The 14,676-nt window shown below is 40.3% G+C and overlaps 1 protein-coding gene across 8 annotated transcripts in view; it reads right to left on the minus strand.

Annotated features, from left to right (window-relative positions):
• Window positions 1-414: 414 nt before the first annotated feature.
• The window catches only part of pde4d (phosphodiesterase 4D, cAMP-specific), a 184,673-nt gene continuing 170,411 nt past the window's right edge, over window positions 415-14,676 (minus strand). For all 8 annotated transcript variants that reach the window (XM_071483195.1, XM_071483197.1, XM_071483194.1 and 5 more), the window contains 9 exons: window positions 9,891-9,984; window positions 9,348-9,523; window positions 9,052-9,150; window positions 8,775-8,939; window positions 8,409-8,508; window positions 5,125-5,279; window positions 4,793-4,915; window positions 4,385-4,567; window positions 415-4,288 (listed from right to left, as the gene is read on the minus strand). In XM_071483195.1, the coding sequence (XP_071339296.1) occupies window positions 3,791-4,288; window positions 4,385-4,567; window positions 4,793-4,915; window positions 5,125-5,279; window positions 8,409-8,508; window positions 8,775-8,939; window positions 9,052-9,150; window positions 9,348-9,523; window positions 9,891-9,984 (1,593 nt within the window). In that variant the 3' untranslated portion in view covers window positions 415-3,790. The remainder of the gene's footprint in view (window positions 4,289-4,384; window positions 4,568-4,792; window positions 4,916-5,124; window positions 5,280-8,408; window positions 8,509-8,774; window positions 8,940-9,051; window positions 9,151-9,347; window positions 9,524-9,890; window positions 9,985-14,676) is intronic.

The raw sequence follows: 14,676 nt of genomic DNA on the forward strand, positions 1-14,676 counted from the left end.
TCATGGATTTTAGTTGCAAGTTAAGTTTTACAAATCAGGCATCTTCTAAGAAGTGGCAACTGCCATCATTTATATTTTTCTTGATTATTTCCAAAGTGACTTATTTATTAATATCAATTGCTAGAAGACACTATATATAGACACATATACATAGATATGGCTTTGTTAAAGGAGCAATATTTAGAGCAGAGAAACTACAAACAACACCCCCTGGTTTAGGTGTGAGACACGTCTCACACCCAAAGTAGTCTGTGGTGAAAAACTAAAATGCCAAATATAGAAACTGCTATCCGATTTTTAAAAACCTCCCATCAGACTGTCGTCTCTTCTACCAATAAAGCAATAATACGGTGCTAACATCCCACACTTGACTATAAAATAGCTTTTGTAACAATGAAAACAAGAAACCAGTAATTAGGCAGAATCAACCCATGCTTTTATTTAATCCATTGCATATAAAAACTTTTTTTTCATTCTTTTTATTTGTTTTTTACATAAAGTTGTATGATCTACAGTGCTATCCAATAGACTGCAATTAACAAGGAATCCATTAAAATAACATTTTAATTGTCCTGTGAAACTTCCAGACAAGTTGGCATTCTAAAGACATAACCCAAAAAATAATTGTCCTGAAGACCTTTTTTTAAGTTACAGTTTGTTTTCCTTTCATACCATAAAAAAATAGAACACATAATGAGAAAAGAACCCACTGTTTCCATTGGTCCAGGGCTGTTTAGAATCTACAGTATGTGTGTCAAAATAAGAGTCCCTCTGTTGGGACAGTGATGTCACTCACCCCACACCCTAATCCCACCCTCCCAACCCCCCTTCACTACAGAAATATACTAAACCCTTCTCCTGTCCAGGCAGAAAGATGTCAGTGGTTTTGGATATTGCAAGTAATGTGAGTGGAACTGTGGGCCGAGCATAGATAATCAACACACTGTCAGTGTTTCAGCCATAATTAATGCAGCAGTGGCTGAACATGCAGGTGTGTGTCTCAAAGCCTCTGTGCGTAGTAGGCCTTGGTCGAGCACCAACTGCACACTCCTGTTGCGCCCCATTCAGTGTTTGTAGCTGTGACGCAACCAGGCAGATGTAAACAATGCTGAAGTAACTGCACACAGACACAAGGAGGCAAAGTTACTCCAATATTGTTTACAACCAACGGGTTGAGTTGCACCTTTGAGTGTAGTGGCAGGGTGTAAAGAAAGTGTGAGTTGTTCAGACCGGGTCTACAGCAAATGTGACTCTTGGACATCCAGCTATAGGCCACACATCACTCAAGTAGTAAATCTTTGACTTGCAGTTGACCTGAGCCTCTACAGACCTCTGCACTGATGACATATTTTCTACCCAGTGCCACATTTGTGATGCAAATTGTGTTTGGCTGATAGTAAAAAGGCAACTTTTTCACAACAGGAGATCAGGCCAACCCAAGCCAAAAGAGTCACTAATGCAGCAAAAGAGAACTAGGAAATAAGAGAAATAAAAGGCTAAAGAAAATGACATGCGTTGAATTTAAGGCACAGCCCATGGGCCAAGGAACAGTTTCTTTTTAAAAAACAATTTGGCTTTCCCCCTCTCTTCACTGAGCTAGTTCTCAGATAAGCAACATGTCGATGGATCATTTTTACACTGAAGCTCTTGTGTAATAAACATTCTCTCAACAAGAGGTACGTAATACAGCCACACCATCACCAAAAGGGATGATAAGAATCAACCATTTACAACAAACGGCATTATGATAGTAATAACATTAATAATTATATATTATATACAGCACAATAAATATATGTCTGTAAACAGCGATAAAACCAGAAAATTTTTATTACAGGTAAGGGCATTGGGTGAGGATGAAAAAAAAGAGAAAATAAAATCTTGGCACAAAATGAAAGATTAAATAAAACGTTTTGAAATGACACATAATTAAAACAAGCACTCTTTAAAAAAGCAGTGTGCAGTATTTCAAGTTTTTTTTTTCTTTTGTTTTTTTTTTCCTTTTGTTGATTTTCTATATTTTATGTACACAGAAAAAAAAAGTATATTTGGGTATTGTAACTGGCAAGCCTGTACTGTGGTCTATGCTACAGTTAAATATTTACTGTACCACCTTTATATTGCAAAAACAACTCAACAAATAGAAAAATATACCAATAAATAATAGCATTAGGTGTAAAGTGAAAAATGATAGAAACATGGAAAAAGGAAGAGACTCTTGGCCGAGGTGTAAGACAGCATTGTTCAAGCCTAAGTATGCATGAGTGAATGTTTTGGCGAGTTTAAAAATATTAAATACATCAAAGTGGTGATATATGAATATATCAGTGCATTAGAGTATCTACGTAGAGGATAGTCTTATCTGATGACTACGCAATGGAGCTGATTGTCTTGTCCAAAACAAAGACAGCAACTGGGTTTAATGTTGTGATGGTAAAATAAAAAAAATAAATTAATTAAATTATAGGGATTAACAGAAAATGAAGTTACTGAAGACAAGCGGGTATGCAGCTGTTGGTGATGTGTACGTCAAACAAAACGTGCAAGAAAAATAAAAGAAGGCTTTCATAACATTGGTATAAAATCACCCGGTACTTTTTAAACACCATTACTATTTCTGTATAATCGGGCCACTAATCAAGCATCTGAAAAAAGGTGCTTTTTGTATCAACTACAAAGCATTGCATTGTCTCAGAATGTGTTCAAAAGAACTGCAGGCAACAATAATAAAAATTTAAAGGCGTCATCCACATCACAAACAATTTCAGTGAGAGTAAAACATAAGTCTTTAGGTTTCTGCTTCCTTCTCAGTGAAAACTCTCACCAAAAATAATAGTTATTATGAACAAATTCCAAATTTTCTAATCACAGGACTAAACCAAATATGAGTATAGTGGCATGGGAATAGAAGTATAAATGCTATTGGAGCAAGTGCAAACACCTCAGAGCACTCCTAATGTGGCCTGGCTGTGAATATACACCTTTGAAACACTGAATATCTGTGACTCGTTTCTACCCATTGGTTTCCAAAAAATCTCTCATCTTCTTTGCTAACAAAAGAAAGCCTAGGATTGCAAAAGTAAATTCTAGAAAATATTTGAATCTTACATACAGTACAATAAAAAATTAAAGAGGTCTAGGACAGCATCATGGCTGTTTAGATTTGAGCTTTGTGTCAGTCAGGTTTTCAAGGAAGACTTCCACATCAGAAATGTGTCTCGAAAAGCTCCCCAGTGTGCTGCGGCGTCCATCAGGTTTTCAGCAGAATGGCAGAATAACATGCCATGTAATTCGTAGCAGGGAGGATATGACCTAACCGAGAGGGGGATTCTCCTTGACCACACCAGTAACCGTCTCTGTAGAGTATGGGCACTTGATAAAACACAAAAACATTGCTAAACTTTAGGGCTGAGACGAAGCAAAGGGAAGGAAAAGGTGTCATGTATCATGTGAACAGCACTGAGCAGACTGTGAACTGTTCATCCATGTCTCAAACTTAAGCTTGTAAAGAGGAGGTGTAGAAGTGAAATAAAGACACACCACTTCAGCACAAATGGGAATGGAACAGAGTTTTCCTGAGTGCAAATAAATTTGAAGAAGTACCAGTGGGCGTGTCTGAACAAAGCTGACGAGAGGAGTGGCCAAGGTGGAGAGCAGCACACGCTTTGGAACCATAAACATAGATGTATAAAAAAACACAGACAGACTCCACAAAACCCAAAAAATATTCTATAAATAATCATCTGTCATTACTAAGAAGAACAGTTAATCAGGTGCTGTCTATAAACTGCTATGTGTCAGGGGATTTCTCTTTCTCCTCATTGTCCTCCTCCTCCGCTACCTCTTCCTCTACCGCACATGGTTGCGAGCAGGGTGTCTCCCCCTCCTCCACTACCTCCTCCTCATCTTCGTCCTCCCCCACCTGTTCGTCCAAAGGAATCTCTGTTGATTCAGAGTCCTGCGTACAGAGTGTTTTAGAGTCAGTACAGCTGTTGTCCTCCTCTTCCTCCTCCTCTTCTTCCTCCTCCTCCGGCTGGCTGCCGCTGTCTTTTTCAGTGTCCGACTCCCCGTCCTCCTCCAGGGTGAGCTCAAATTGGAACTTGTCCCCTCCTGGGGGTCGAGTGCCGTCCTCAGGCTCATCCAGCGCAGGAGAGGGACTTTGGGGGATGGTGCTTTGGTACCATTCCCTGTTGTCTTCCAATGTGTCCAGGATGTCCTGGGCGTCCGGATGGACCAGGTCAGCCCACGTCTCCCACAAAGGGTGAACGATATAGTCTATGAAACCAACCTACAGGATACCAGCGGGGAAAAATAGGTCATCCAGTGTGTGTCTAAGAACAATATACATGTGTGTGCAGTACATTTGTGTGCTTGTGTTCATTACCTGGCTCTTTTCTACTGAGGCATTGTGTTTGTCACACATGGGGCTGATCTCCATGCCCCTCTCCCTCTCTCGGTCCCCCTGGCTGAAGAACTCCTCCATGATGCGGTCCGTCCACTGCCGGTACAGCTGGAGAGGCTTAGTGGGGTTGCTCAGATCTGCACAGTGCACCATGTTCTGGAGAACCTGAGTATAAAAAACAACAAGTTCAAAAACACAGAGAAACATGTTCCATGATATAGGGTAGGCTGAAGCATAAGAGTTTGGTTGCAGTATCATTTACAACAGTGGATGAACTTTGATGCAACAAAAGTGAAAACCATTCAGAAGCCCAAGTCTTCAAGAGTAGCAAACAGTGATTGTTGACGAACATAAAAAACACAGTGATTTGGATCTTGTTGTTATTCTGACCTGTATCCTGTCAGAGTAGTTATCCAGCAACAAGACACCAGAGCTCGTCACCTTCTTGGTTTCCACCATTGTTTTCAGATCAGCCAGTAGATTCATGTGCTTGGACATGTCAGTTGCTAGCACCTTAGGAGACCAAAAAACAAGCTATTAGTATTCAATCAAACACATACAGGAAGTATTTCTTACCAAATTGAATCTAACATTAAAAAAAGTCTTTTAATGTAGGGTATATAATGATCTGTATGATATAGCATGCAAGATACCTTTCCCCCTAAACAAACTAGTTTTGTTAGCATAAACTTTATAAAAGAGATGTAAATCTTTTCACTTACAATGTCAATAACCATCTTTCGCAGTGATTGTCTTTGTTTTTTGGTCAAGTTTTGGAAGATGTCACAGTTCTCCTCCTGTAGGAGCTTGAAACCAACCGCTAGATGATGGTTCTCCAACACAGACGAGTCATTGTACATCAACGCTAGCTCTGAATCTGCAGGGGAAGACATGATTGATTGTTTCAGTTAGTGGAATTGTGGTTTTTCAGGTTTTATAAATTCAAATGGGGTACAAACTTCAAATGGAAAATAACAATATATTAACAGAATTTATGCATCAAGAAATATGAAATTATTTTGCCATGGTTATTTTGTATGGGAATACATATCCAACAAGATACATCTTCTTAACAACATTAAGTGCTAATTAGAGCTACATGTTTCTGTCCTGGTTGCCCTGTCTAAATTTTATATGTGCTGCAGTTACACATGTAGCATCCACCCCTTGCAGAAGAAAGCACCAGCATGATCTCCGCTGGGAGGTTTCCCCACTCTGGGTCATTTGAAGGTCTTCTAGCTGTATTTAGATTTTCCATTAAGATGCATTAGTCTTGGCCACTGTGGAACAGAGCAGCAGAAAGGGGATCCTGCTCTGTTGCTCTGCGGCTGACAGAAGATCAGCTCCTAACTAGGATGACTCACACTGCCCTTACTGCAGGGATTCCCCATTTGGGCTTATGGGAAGCACAACAAATTTTGTGTGTTAAGTGTGTGCGACAGTGCAGTGTCTTTTCTGTTCTGATAAGGTATTACTAATACTCTTACGCACCACTCACATTTGTAATAGTCTACAGAATGGCTGTTTGAGGAGCTACCCAGTGGATATGAACTCTATTTGTTTGGGTTTTCCTGTAAATTGCCAAATTAAGGTGCTATTTGTAGCACCTCCAGCCATGAGCGAGTGAGTCAGTTAAAGCAGATGTAGCAAGGATTCACTCTCTTGCTTGAGGACACTTCAGTTACCAACACGACAACATAAATGCTATTAGCCTAGTTAAAGCTCCCACTACTGCAATTGTTGGTATCTAACCATTCAGATAGTTTTACTTTTATTTTTCCAAATTTTGAGTTTTCTGCCTCCTCTTAACAATGGACGTGCAAAACAAAATCAGAGTTTTGATCACATCTTTCCACAATCAGTCCCTATTATTCAAAAAATCTCACAGACCTCACTGTCAAGGGCAAAAATAGGGAATATTTTTTACAGTGCATATAAAAACAACTGTGAGGTCTGGGGCTAATCCAGAGTAACAGGGACACTGCATCTGGAAAAAGATGTTTCTGCAGATTTTGTGCCACCCACTATTTAACTTTTTCAGAAATTTAAACAGGTCTGGTGATGTGCTCATTGTTGTTTCCCAGTTGGAAAAATAAATGAGCTAAACTGATTTCTGGGTGGGATTAAAAAATGGTAATGCCACTTTTCTAAGCCAAAGCAAGACAGATGACATCACAAAGTCATCTGTGGTGTACTTCCTGCCACGTATATGTCACAGATGAGATCAATAGGCATGGATGAGATATGAGGACACATTTTTTTGATCGACATGACAAAAGTAAAGGTGACTGCTCCAGCACCCACTATCCATGTTTGTATCCATTGTAAAGCACATGTGAATGTTGATTTGTTAGGGCAAAATGACGGCCCCTCCATAACAGGAAATTGCTAAAAGTGAAAACAAAATTCAGTCAAGTTAGCGAGCTAACTGTAGTAAGGTGGAGGCAGAAATTTCAGCGATGTATACCTAACAACCAAAACTAACAAACCAAAACATGGTTTGATACATCTAGAGGAAAACAAGATAATATGATTTATTTTCCCCACTACTATCCCACTTTGTTAGCCCAACAACAACATTTATACCACATAAGATGTCAAATAAAAGCTTCCCTATGCAATGAGGCCCACTCCATTTGTGTCTTGTATCCTGTGGGAGGATGGTTTTTTTTTTTTTCTGTCTGACAACGCGTTGGCCTGAATGACGTTGTGTTACAGGGAAAGAGCACTATTAAGGACAATATTGATCTCCTCTGTGAACTCCTCTGTCTTGGAATCACATGTCAAAGTGGTCACACGTGACGAAAAAACACATGCTGGTGAAGATGTGCATGTGTCCATGCACATAATGTCAATATACACTCACCAGCCACTTAATTAGGTACACCTTGCCAGTACCAGGTTGGACCCCCCTTTGTCTTCAGAACTGCCTTAATTCTTCTAGCATATATTCAATAAGGTGCTGGAAACATTCCGAAGAGATTTTGGTCCATATTGACATGACAGCATCACACATTTGCTGCAAGTTTGTCAGCTGCACATCCGTGATGATTTGAGCTTTGTGACATGGTGCATTATCCATTTAGCCATGGGTACACTGTGGTCATAAAGGGATGGACATAGTCAGCAACAATACTCAGGTAGGCTGTGGTGTTTAAATGATGCTCAGTTGGTCCTAGGAGGCCCAAAGTGTGCCAAGAAAATATTCCCCACACCATTACACCACCAACACCAGCCTGAACCGTTGATACAAGGCAGGATGGATCCATGCTTTCATGTTGTTGAGGCCAAATTCTGACCCTACCATCCGAATGATGCAGCATAAATTGAGACTCATCAGACCAGGGAACGTTTTTCCACTCTTCTACTGCCCAATTTTGGTGAGCCTGTGCAAACTGTGGCCTCAGTTTCCCGTTCTTAGCTGACAGGAGTGGCAGCCGGTGTGGTCCTCTGCAGCTAAAGCCCATCTGCTTCAAGGTTCGACGTGTCGTGTGTTCAGAGATGCTTTCCTGCATATCTTGGTTGTAACAAGTGGTTATTTGAGTTACTGTTGTCTTCCAACAGCTCAAAGCAGTCTGGCCATTCTCCTCTGACCTCTGGCATCAACAAAGCATTTTCGCCCAGAGAGCTGCCGCTCACTGGATATTTTCTCTGTAAACAGTTTCTGAAATACTCAGACAAGCCCGTCTGGCACCAACAACCATGCCACGTTCAAAGTCACTTCAATCACCTTTATTCCCCATTCTTATGTGCGGTTTGAACTTCAGCGTTTATTAGGTATACCTAATAAAGTGGCAGGTGAGTGTATATGAAATGTCATTTATGTAAGATAGCTTCATTGTCTGCTGAATGCTACCGTCAGTATGTGTGTGCTGGTGAGGCAGAGGATACAGTGTGTACGTTCCCACCTGACTATCACACTGTGAGTGCGTGTTTGTGAATATGCACTAATAACACTGCTGAGCCACTGACGTAGCTGCTAAGATGGAACCATATTTAGACTCACTGGTGTTGATGAGGAACTGGTTGGAGACTCCAGGATGGTCCACATCGTGAATTGCACTGGCAAAGATGGCAGCTAAGATCTCAAGGTCTGTGAACACAGCCTAGAGGAAAAGAGCAAGCACAGAGGGGAGGAGGGAGGGCATTGATGAGAGAACCAAATAGTTGGACAAAAATATCCTTGGCAGTAAGAGCCATTGATTGGACTTGGAGAAAGAGTTTGATTGAAGCTGATTGTGGAAGCATGAGCTGTGTGTTAGTGTGTGTGTGTATACGTCAGTGTGTAGTGGTTGATCTGTGAGTGTGTACGTGTGTGTGTGTGTGTGTGTGTGTGTGTGTGTTTGTGTGTGCATGTGGACATGCGACTCACCTCGAGGGCGGGGGTGGATAGCAGCACATGAGTTGACTGGGTGACGTCAGCAGCATGAATGTTGTTATGGTAGGCCACGTCGCCATGATAATGGTCTTCTAAGGTCATCAGGTATGTTATAAAGGTGTCAAGTGGAATTTTAAAAGTTTTTAACAAGTCCCTCTCCTACAGACCAGAAAATACAAGAGGGGGTTTATGGTCAAAACTATTTCAGGATTCAACAATATAATCTTTGGAATGACAGATCAAGACAAATAGAGAAAATGACGATCATTACCTGGAATATTGTGTACATCATGACTGTCAGCGGCCGATTCCCAGAGAACTCTGAGATTTTAAAAACGTTAAGGCCCCATTTATTCACATGCTCCAGCTCCTGAAAAACGAATTAGTAACACAATTAGAAACAAAATATCTGTCTTTCTTTTGCTTCCTTCTTTTCCTTCATAATTACCTGAGCCTCTTTCCTAAAGTACATTTCAGACAGTGTGGACTGTTTTTTTGTGAATGCATAATTTATTGAGTTGGCTGCACAGTCTGTGTAAACACTGTTGTCAGGGCACACAAACACACCTTAGCGAGTTCATCTTCGGTCTCAGTCTTGACTCCAAAACGAGGGATATTGGAGTTTGTGAGGCTGGAGGAGTGTTGCAGCTTTTTCACCCCGCTGATCTGAGACATAGGCTTGTTCTTCTTTTCCTTCTCCTTCTGCGTCTGAGGGGATGGCATCTCCACTTCATGTTGCTTATCTGGAGAGACGCATTGAAACATAAGTGGAAAGTGAATATGGGGATGATCAAGTCTTTCCTTGAAATGGCTCAATAAGAAAAAAAAACCTGCCTTTCTTAATATCAATAGTGATTGATTTGAAATAATGGTACAACTATATCCTGGTTTTAGTAAAAGAAAACTTAATGTGTTTATGAGATTAATAGTTTTGGCAGTTTAAACAGGATCTTAGGAAAGTGGTGTATACTGCATGTGTTTGGCCATTTACAAAACAGGACAACACAGACACACTCTGTACTTGGTACTGTACTAATTCTCACTGTTCCAGCAGGATGGGTATTTTTTATTTTATTTTTTATTTCAAAGCATCAATGTGTCATCACTCACCAAGGAAGGTGCTGGAGATGAACTCAGACACCTGGTTACCAGAGCGGCTCATCTCTGATAGGTGAGTCAGCTCCCTGTTCAACATCCTCTTGAACTAAAAGGGAAAGCAACACACACACACACAGATGATGGGTTTAACAGTGTGTACTGCAGGGCAGAAAAATCTAAATGACTTGTTTTTACAGCTGGTACTCAAAGGCATTGTGTATATCATATTCAAATAAAGACAAAGTGCAAACACAATTCAAGATCCAAATTAACAGTGTACATTTGAAATGGTCACGCATCTTTGAGGCAAAGAAAAAAAGTAAACATTGAAGGGATGCAGCTATTGCGGTTTCTATTTTATTAAAAATAAATGTCATGATATCAGAGAAGAAATCAAATGAGTTTATCAGCATAGACTGTCCTGCTGGCTGCAGCCTGTTACTAAGAGATTCTTGAAATTTCCAGTCACATCACAGAAGCTGTACACAGGAAAGTCACCATTTCTGGTGACACACACACGACAGGTCAGAGGGCAACTGGCAGAGATTTGTGTAATCGGTAACCCACTTTCCCAGTTTCTGTCTTTCAATATCAGTTTTTCTCTGACACACTGCCTGCCTCTCCCTCACCCCACTCTCTCTTCTCTCTCCTGTGCCTAATTGGAGTGGCAGACCCAAATTTTGCTCTGGCTTTTGATTTGAAGACCCAGCTGATTGATGTGGAGGAGAATGCTTCACATCAGGGATTTTCCAAAGTGGTTGCAAAACAACAGAGTTATAAAACAGATTGCGAAACAAAAACCTCTTGAACAAAGCTGCTGCATTGTCTGAATTCCTATGGCTTTGATCCAAATGAATAATGTATGTCTATTGATTAATTATATAAATCAATACTGATCACTTAAAATAGACCATTACAACACCGCAGAGTGCTTACTGCGCAATTGTGTACTGACATCCAATTGAATAACACCCACGGGTATTCACTGGGTGGCTTTTTAAAATGGAGACACAAGAGGCAAAGAGCATTCTGTAGTGTCTCTTGTCAGGTAAGAAGAGCCAGTACAGTAGAAAAGGGACAAACACATGTCAGCTAGAGCTGTATTTACATGAAACACATTCATTCCCAGTGAGATAAGATTTCCATAAAAATCAAAATCAAAAACACATGCTTTTTTAATTCAGATTTGTGGTCAACCTAAAAAAAAACCCTCATTACATGAAAAATATGGAGCAACCTGACTACTCAGAGGATTGTTGAACTAAAAAAGTCTTCACAGAGCTCTGAGAGTTTCTGTTTTCTTCCATCGATGAGAGCCTTTGAAATAAAAAACCTTAAATGACTGACAAGTATAACATTTTACAGGTGTACTGAAAATGTCTCTGGTTTTAAATTCAAACTCACTTAAAATATAACTACAATGTACAATTAAGATGTAAAAAGGTTTTTCTGTGCACTACAACCAGCCATCATGTCTACATCATTCTAAGTACAGCGCAGGCACCATCAGCTTTCCCCATCACAGATCCATCAAAATGAATAATGGAGCCAGGAATGTCACACCTATGAAGCATTGTTCCACAGGCGACATGTTGGCGAGAATCTATATACAGAATGTGCTTTCTATTTATGGTCATCCAAATCTGTGTCAATGATACACCTCAGTTAGAAAAAACACTTCCACTCTCTGTAAATCCATTAATAAAGTCACATTAAAACAGCTGTAGAAGAAAACTCCTGGATAATGAATTAAAAATCAAAAATCACTCATCTGAGACCATATCTTACCTTTATATATCCCCAGGACACAGAGAGCAGATAATTGGCTTCAGGCATTTTGACAAATCAACAAAATAGATCCAAAAACAGAAGTTCAGGTTAATGGCCCAAAATACAGTTTAGGCAAATCGCAAAACAAAAACAGTCCGCAGCTCTGGCCAGTGAAAGACCTCAACCTGAAGAGGCTTCAGAGCTCGGTTCAAGGTAAATCAGATGTAAAGTCGCTGTAGAGTCCATAAATGAAGCATCCTGTTCCTGCCCTGAGAATAGCCACAGAAACAAGCCCATGTCCCAGGAAGCCGAGAGGAAAAGCAGATTCTGAGAAGAGTCGTGGGAAAGTGGCTCCCTAAGATCCGATGAGAGCATATCGTGACTACACACACTGTGTGTACACACTGACATATGTACACACTCACTCACACACACACATACACTCGGATACAGGGACACACTGCTGAGGTTGTGAATTATTGATGATGGTGCGGATGCTTGGTAGATGCCAAAGCACCAGGACAGCAAAAAATTTTCTATCAACAGCTCCCAAACAGGGCTGGCTGCCTGACTGCCTGCCTGCCTCTGTGTATGACACAAGCTCCCATGCGAAGAGCACAGGCTGCTTCTATCGCAGTGTCACAAAACAGCAGCAAATCAGGGCCCAGATATGGAAGAAGTGTGAGCTCATCATCACCTCTGATTGGCTTGGATTGGATCAGACTTGAGGTCACCTGCTGTGTGATTGGCTGGGTCTGAAGTCAGTGGAAAATCTCCCCCTTCCCTTTCCATCAATTCCTGCAGAGCAGCGGGATGTGATTTTGGTGTGTGCATGTGTGTGTGCACACAGTACATGCTTGTTTGTGTGTATGCAAGATATATTCATATTACATGTGACAGTATGTGTGTAAGTGTTGACTGACCTAACCCTCTGTACAATATGATGGTGAAGCACAGATTACCTCATCCAACATGATACAATACTGAAAAACTGAGGTCAGCGTTCATCCCAGTATTCATAGGGGGTGAGTCACAGTAACATCATCGTTAATATCATGTAAACACATGAAAAACCCATTAATCTTGCAAAAAGAATAAGCGTCATAGTCATGTGAAGTGGGCTCAGTTGGAAAGAAACTAACAGTACTGTGTCCACACAGGCTGCTGTGTGTGTCGCTGAGCTCAAGAGGTTGTTGCTTTAGTTGAAAACAAGGATCAAGGTTTTAGTTTTTCCATTAGCAACAGTACAGATGGTCCTCTTATAGAATAAATTAAAAACACTGAAAACAGCCTTTTCTATCACCACTAATTCAACTGCATTTAACTATCTGCTGTTTTAATGTTTTTATTTGATAAGGTAGTTTCATAGAGATTTCTTAACAAGAGAATAAAGATTGAGAGTCACACCTTATATACCAAACCTACGGTTAAACAAAACCCATCAAGTCAGACAACCAACAATAAAAATAAATTCATTCAAATCATTACAAGGGTCATAAAAACATCAAATAATAAAACTTAAAAATCTCCAAGGTGACTAAGAGAATCTGGCTTGAAAACAACCACCCCACCACGCACACAAACCACAGACACGCATACATAATAGCTTATTATAAGAAAACAGAAATTGATTTAAATCAATATGTTTAAGCAATTTCATTAATTATTTTAGACAGTTTTTTATTTTACTTTTGGCTTCATTTGTCAAATGAAAAAAGTGTTTTAGTGGAGAAACTCATACTTTTCAAAGTAACAATGTATTGTTTTGGAATTAGTACAAAAACTCTGGTGTAATTTCAGCACTAGTTTGGGAAATTTTCAAATGATACCCAGCTGTGGTTACAAGATTTGAGATTTGAGATGTGAGGTACTTTAGAAGCTCTGACAGTATAGCTTCACAGATGAATATTGTAGTAGGATTATGACTTTCTATCTAACTTAGAAAGGCAGAAAGCAATGATGGAGTATAAAATACAATAAAGCATAAGCACAATAAATAGTTTGATACACAGGGTTTAACTGCTTTATGATGGGGGCAACATGAGGTATTAATGTTTTTAGGATAACATTTGGACATCTGTTTAGAAGAGACGGCTTTGATAGGAAACAGTTTCATTGAGATATGTGAATCTTGTTCATTGAAGAGGAGGTCTCTTCTTTCTTCGCCTTGGTCTATGTGTGTGAGTGGTGTACATGTGCACATGCATGTGTGCTGTGTCTGTGATGGTCCATTGGCTACACAGATTGAAAAGGGACCAAATGTGTCTCTGCTTACTTTACACCCCACCTCTACAGCCAGCCTGGCACTGTGAGTAATTTACAGCTACACTGGAGCAGATGAGGCCAGTAGCTAACTGAGATCCAGCGGCTTTGATTCACTCGGAGCCAAGCAGGCCAACACAGGCCCACCACACACACTCACATACTCACAGACACAGGGTTTACTCCCTGCGGGAGCATATACACAAATATAACGCCCACAGACACCCCTTCTGTCCACACAAACTCCCTCTCTCTGTCACGCAAATACACACACATATTGATAGCTTAGCCAAGAAGTGTGAACAAAAACTATTGGGTAAAAATTGGAAAGTGTCACACCGAGCTTAGCTGTGTGATTTCTTCTGCGACGGAGTGACCAAAAATATCTGTTCCCTGTTGCATATAGCCCATGACACCTCCAGATCCCTGTTGCATTTGTTTCTTTTCTCACATTGCACATTTATTCTGGCGGCAGACGCCCCCTCTCTACAGAACACAGAGAGAGCAGGAACACTCTAATTGCTGTGACTGTTTCAATGAGCATACTGCTGACTATGAAAAGTAAGTCTGCTGTCCATTCATGATCTAAATAAAATGTGGAAAAGGAAATCTGCATGTAGGAAGGCAACATCATAAACGGCTTAACAGTAATAGTAAGGGGTAAGACACCAGTGTGATATATATACAAAAAACTAATAATGACAAAAAGATACAGATTCAAAGACAGATAAAAACAATAGATCAAGCTGAAAAGACCCATTGTGAT

The sequence above is a fragment of the Trachinotus anak genome, unplaced genomic scaffold, assembly GCF_046630095.1.
Source record: "Trachinotus anak isolate AG129_WGS33_773 ecotype Australia unplaced genomic scaffold, CSIRO_AGI_Tana_v1 ptg000008l, whole genome shotgun sequence".
NCBI classification, from domain to species: Eukaryota; Metazoa; Chordata; class Actinopteri; order Carangiformes; family Carangidae; genus Trachinotus; species Trachinotus anak.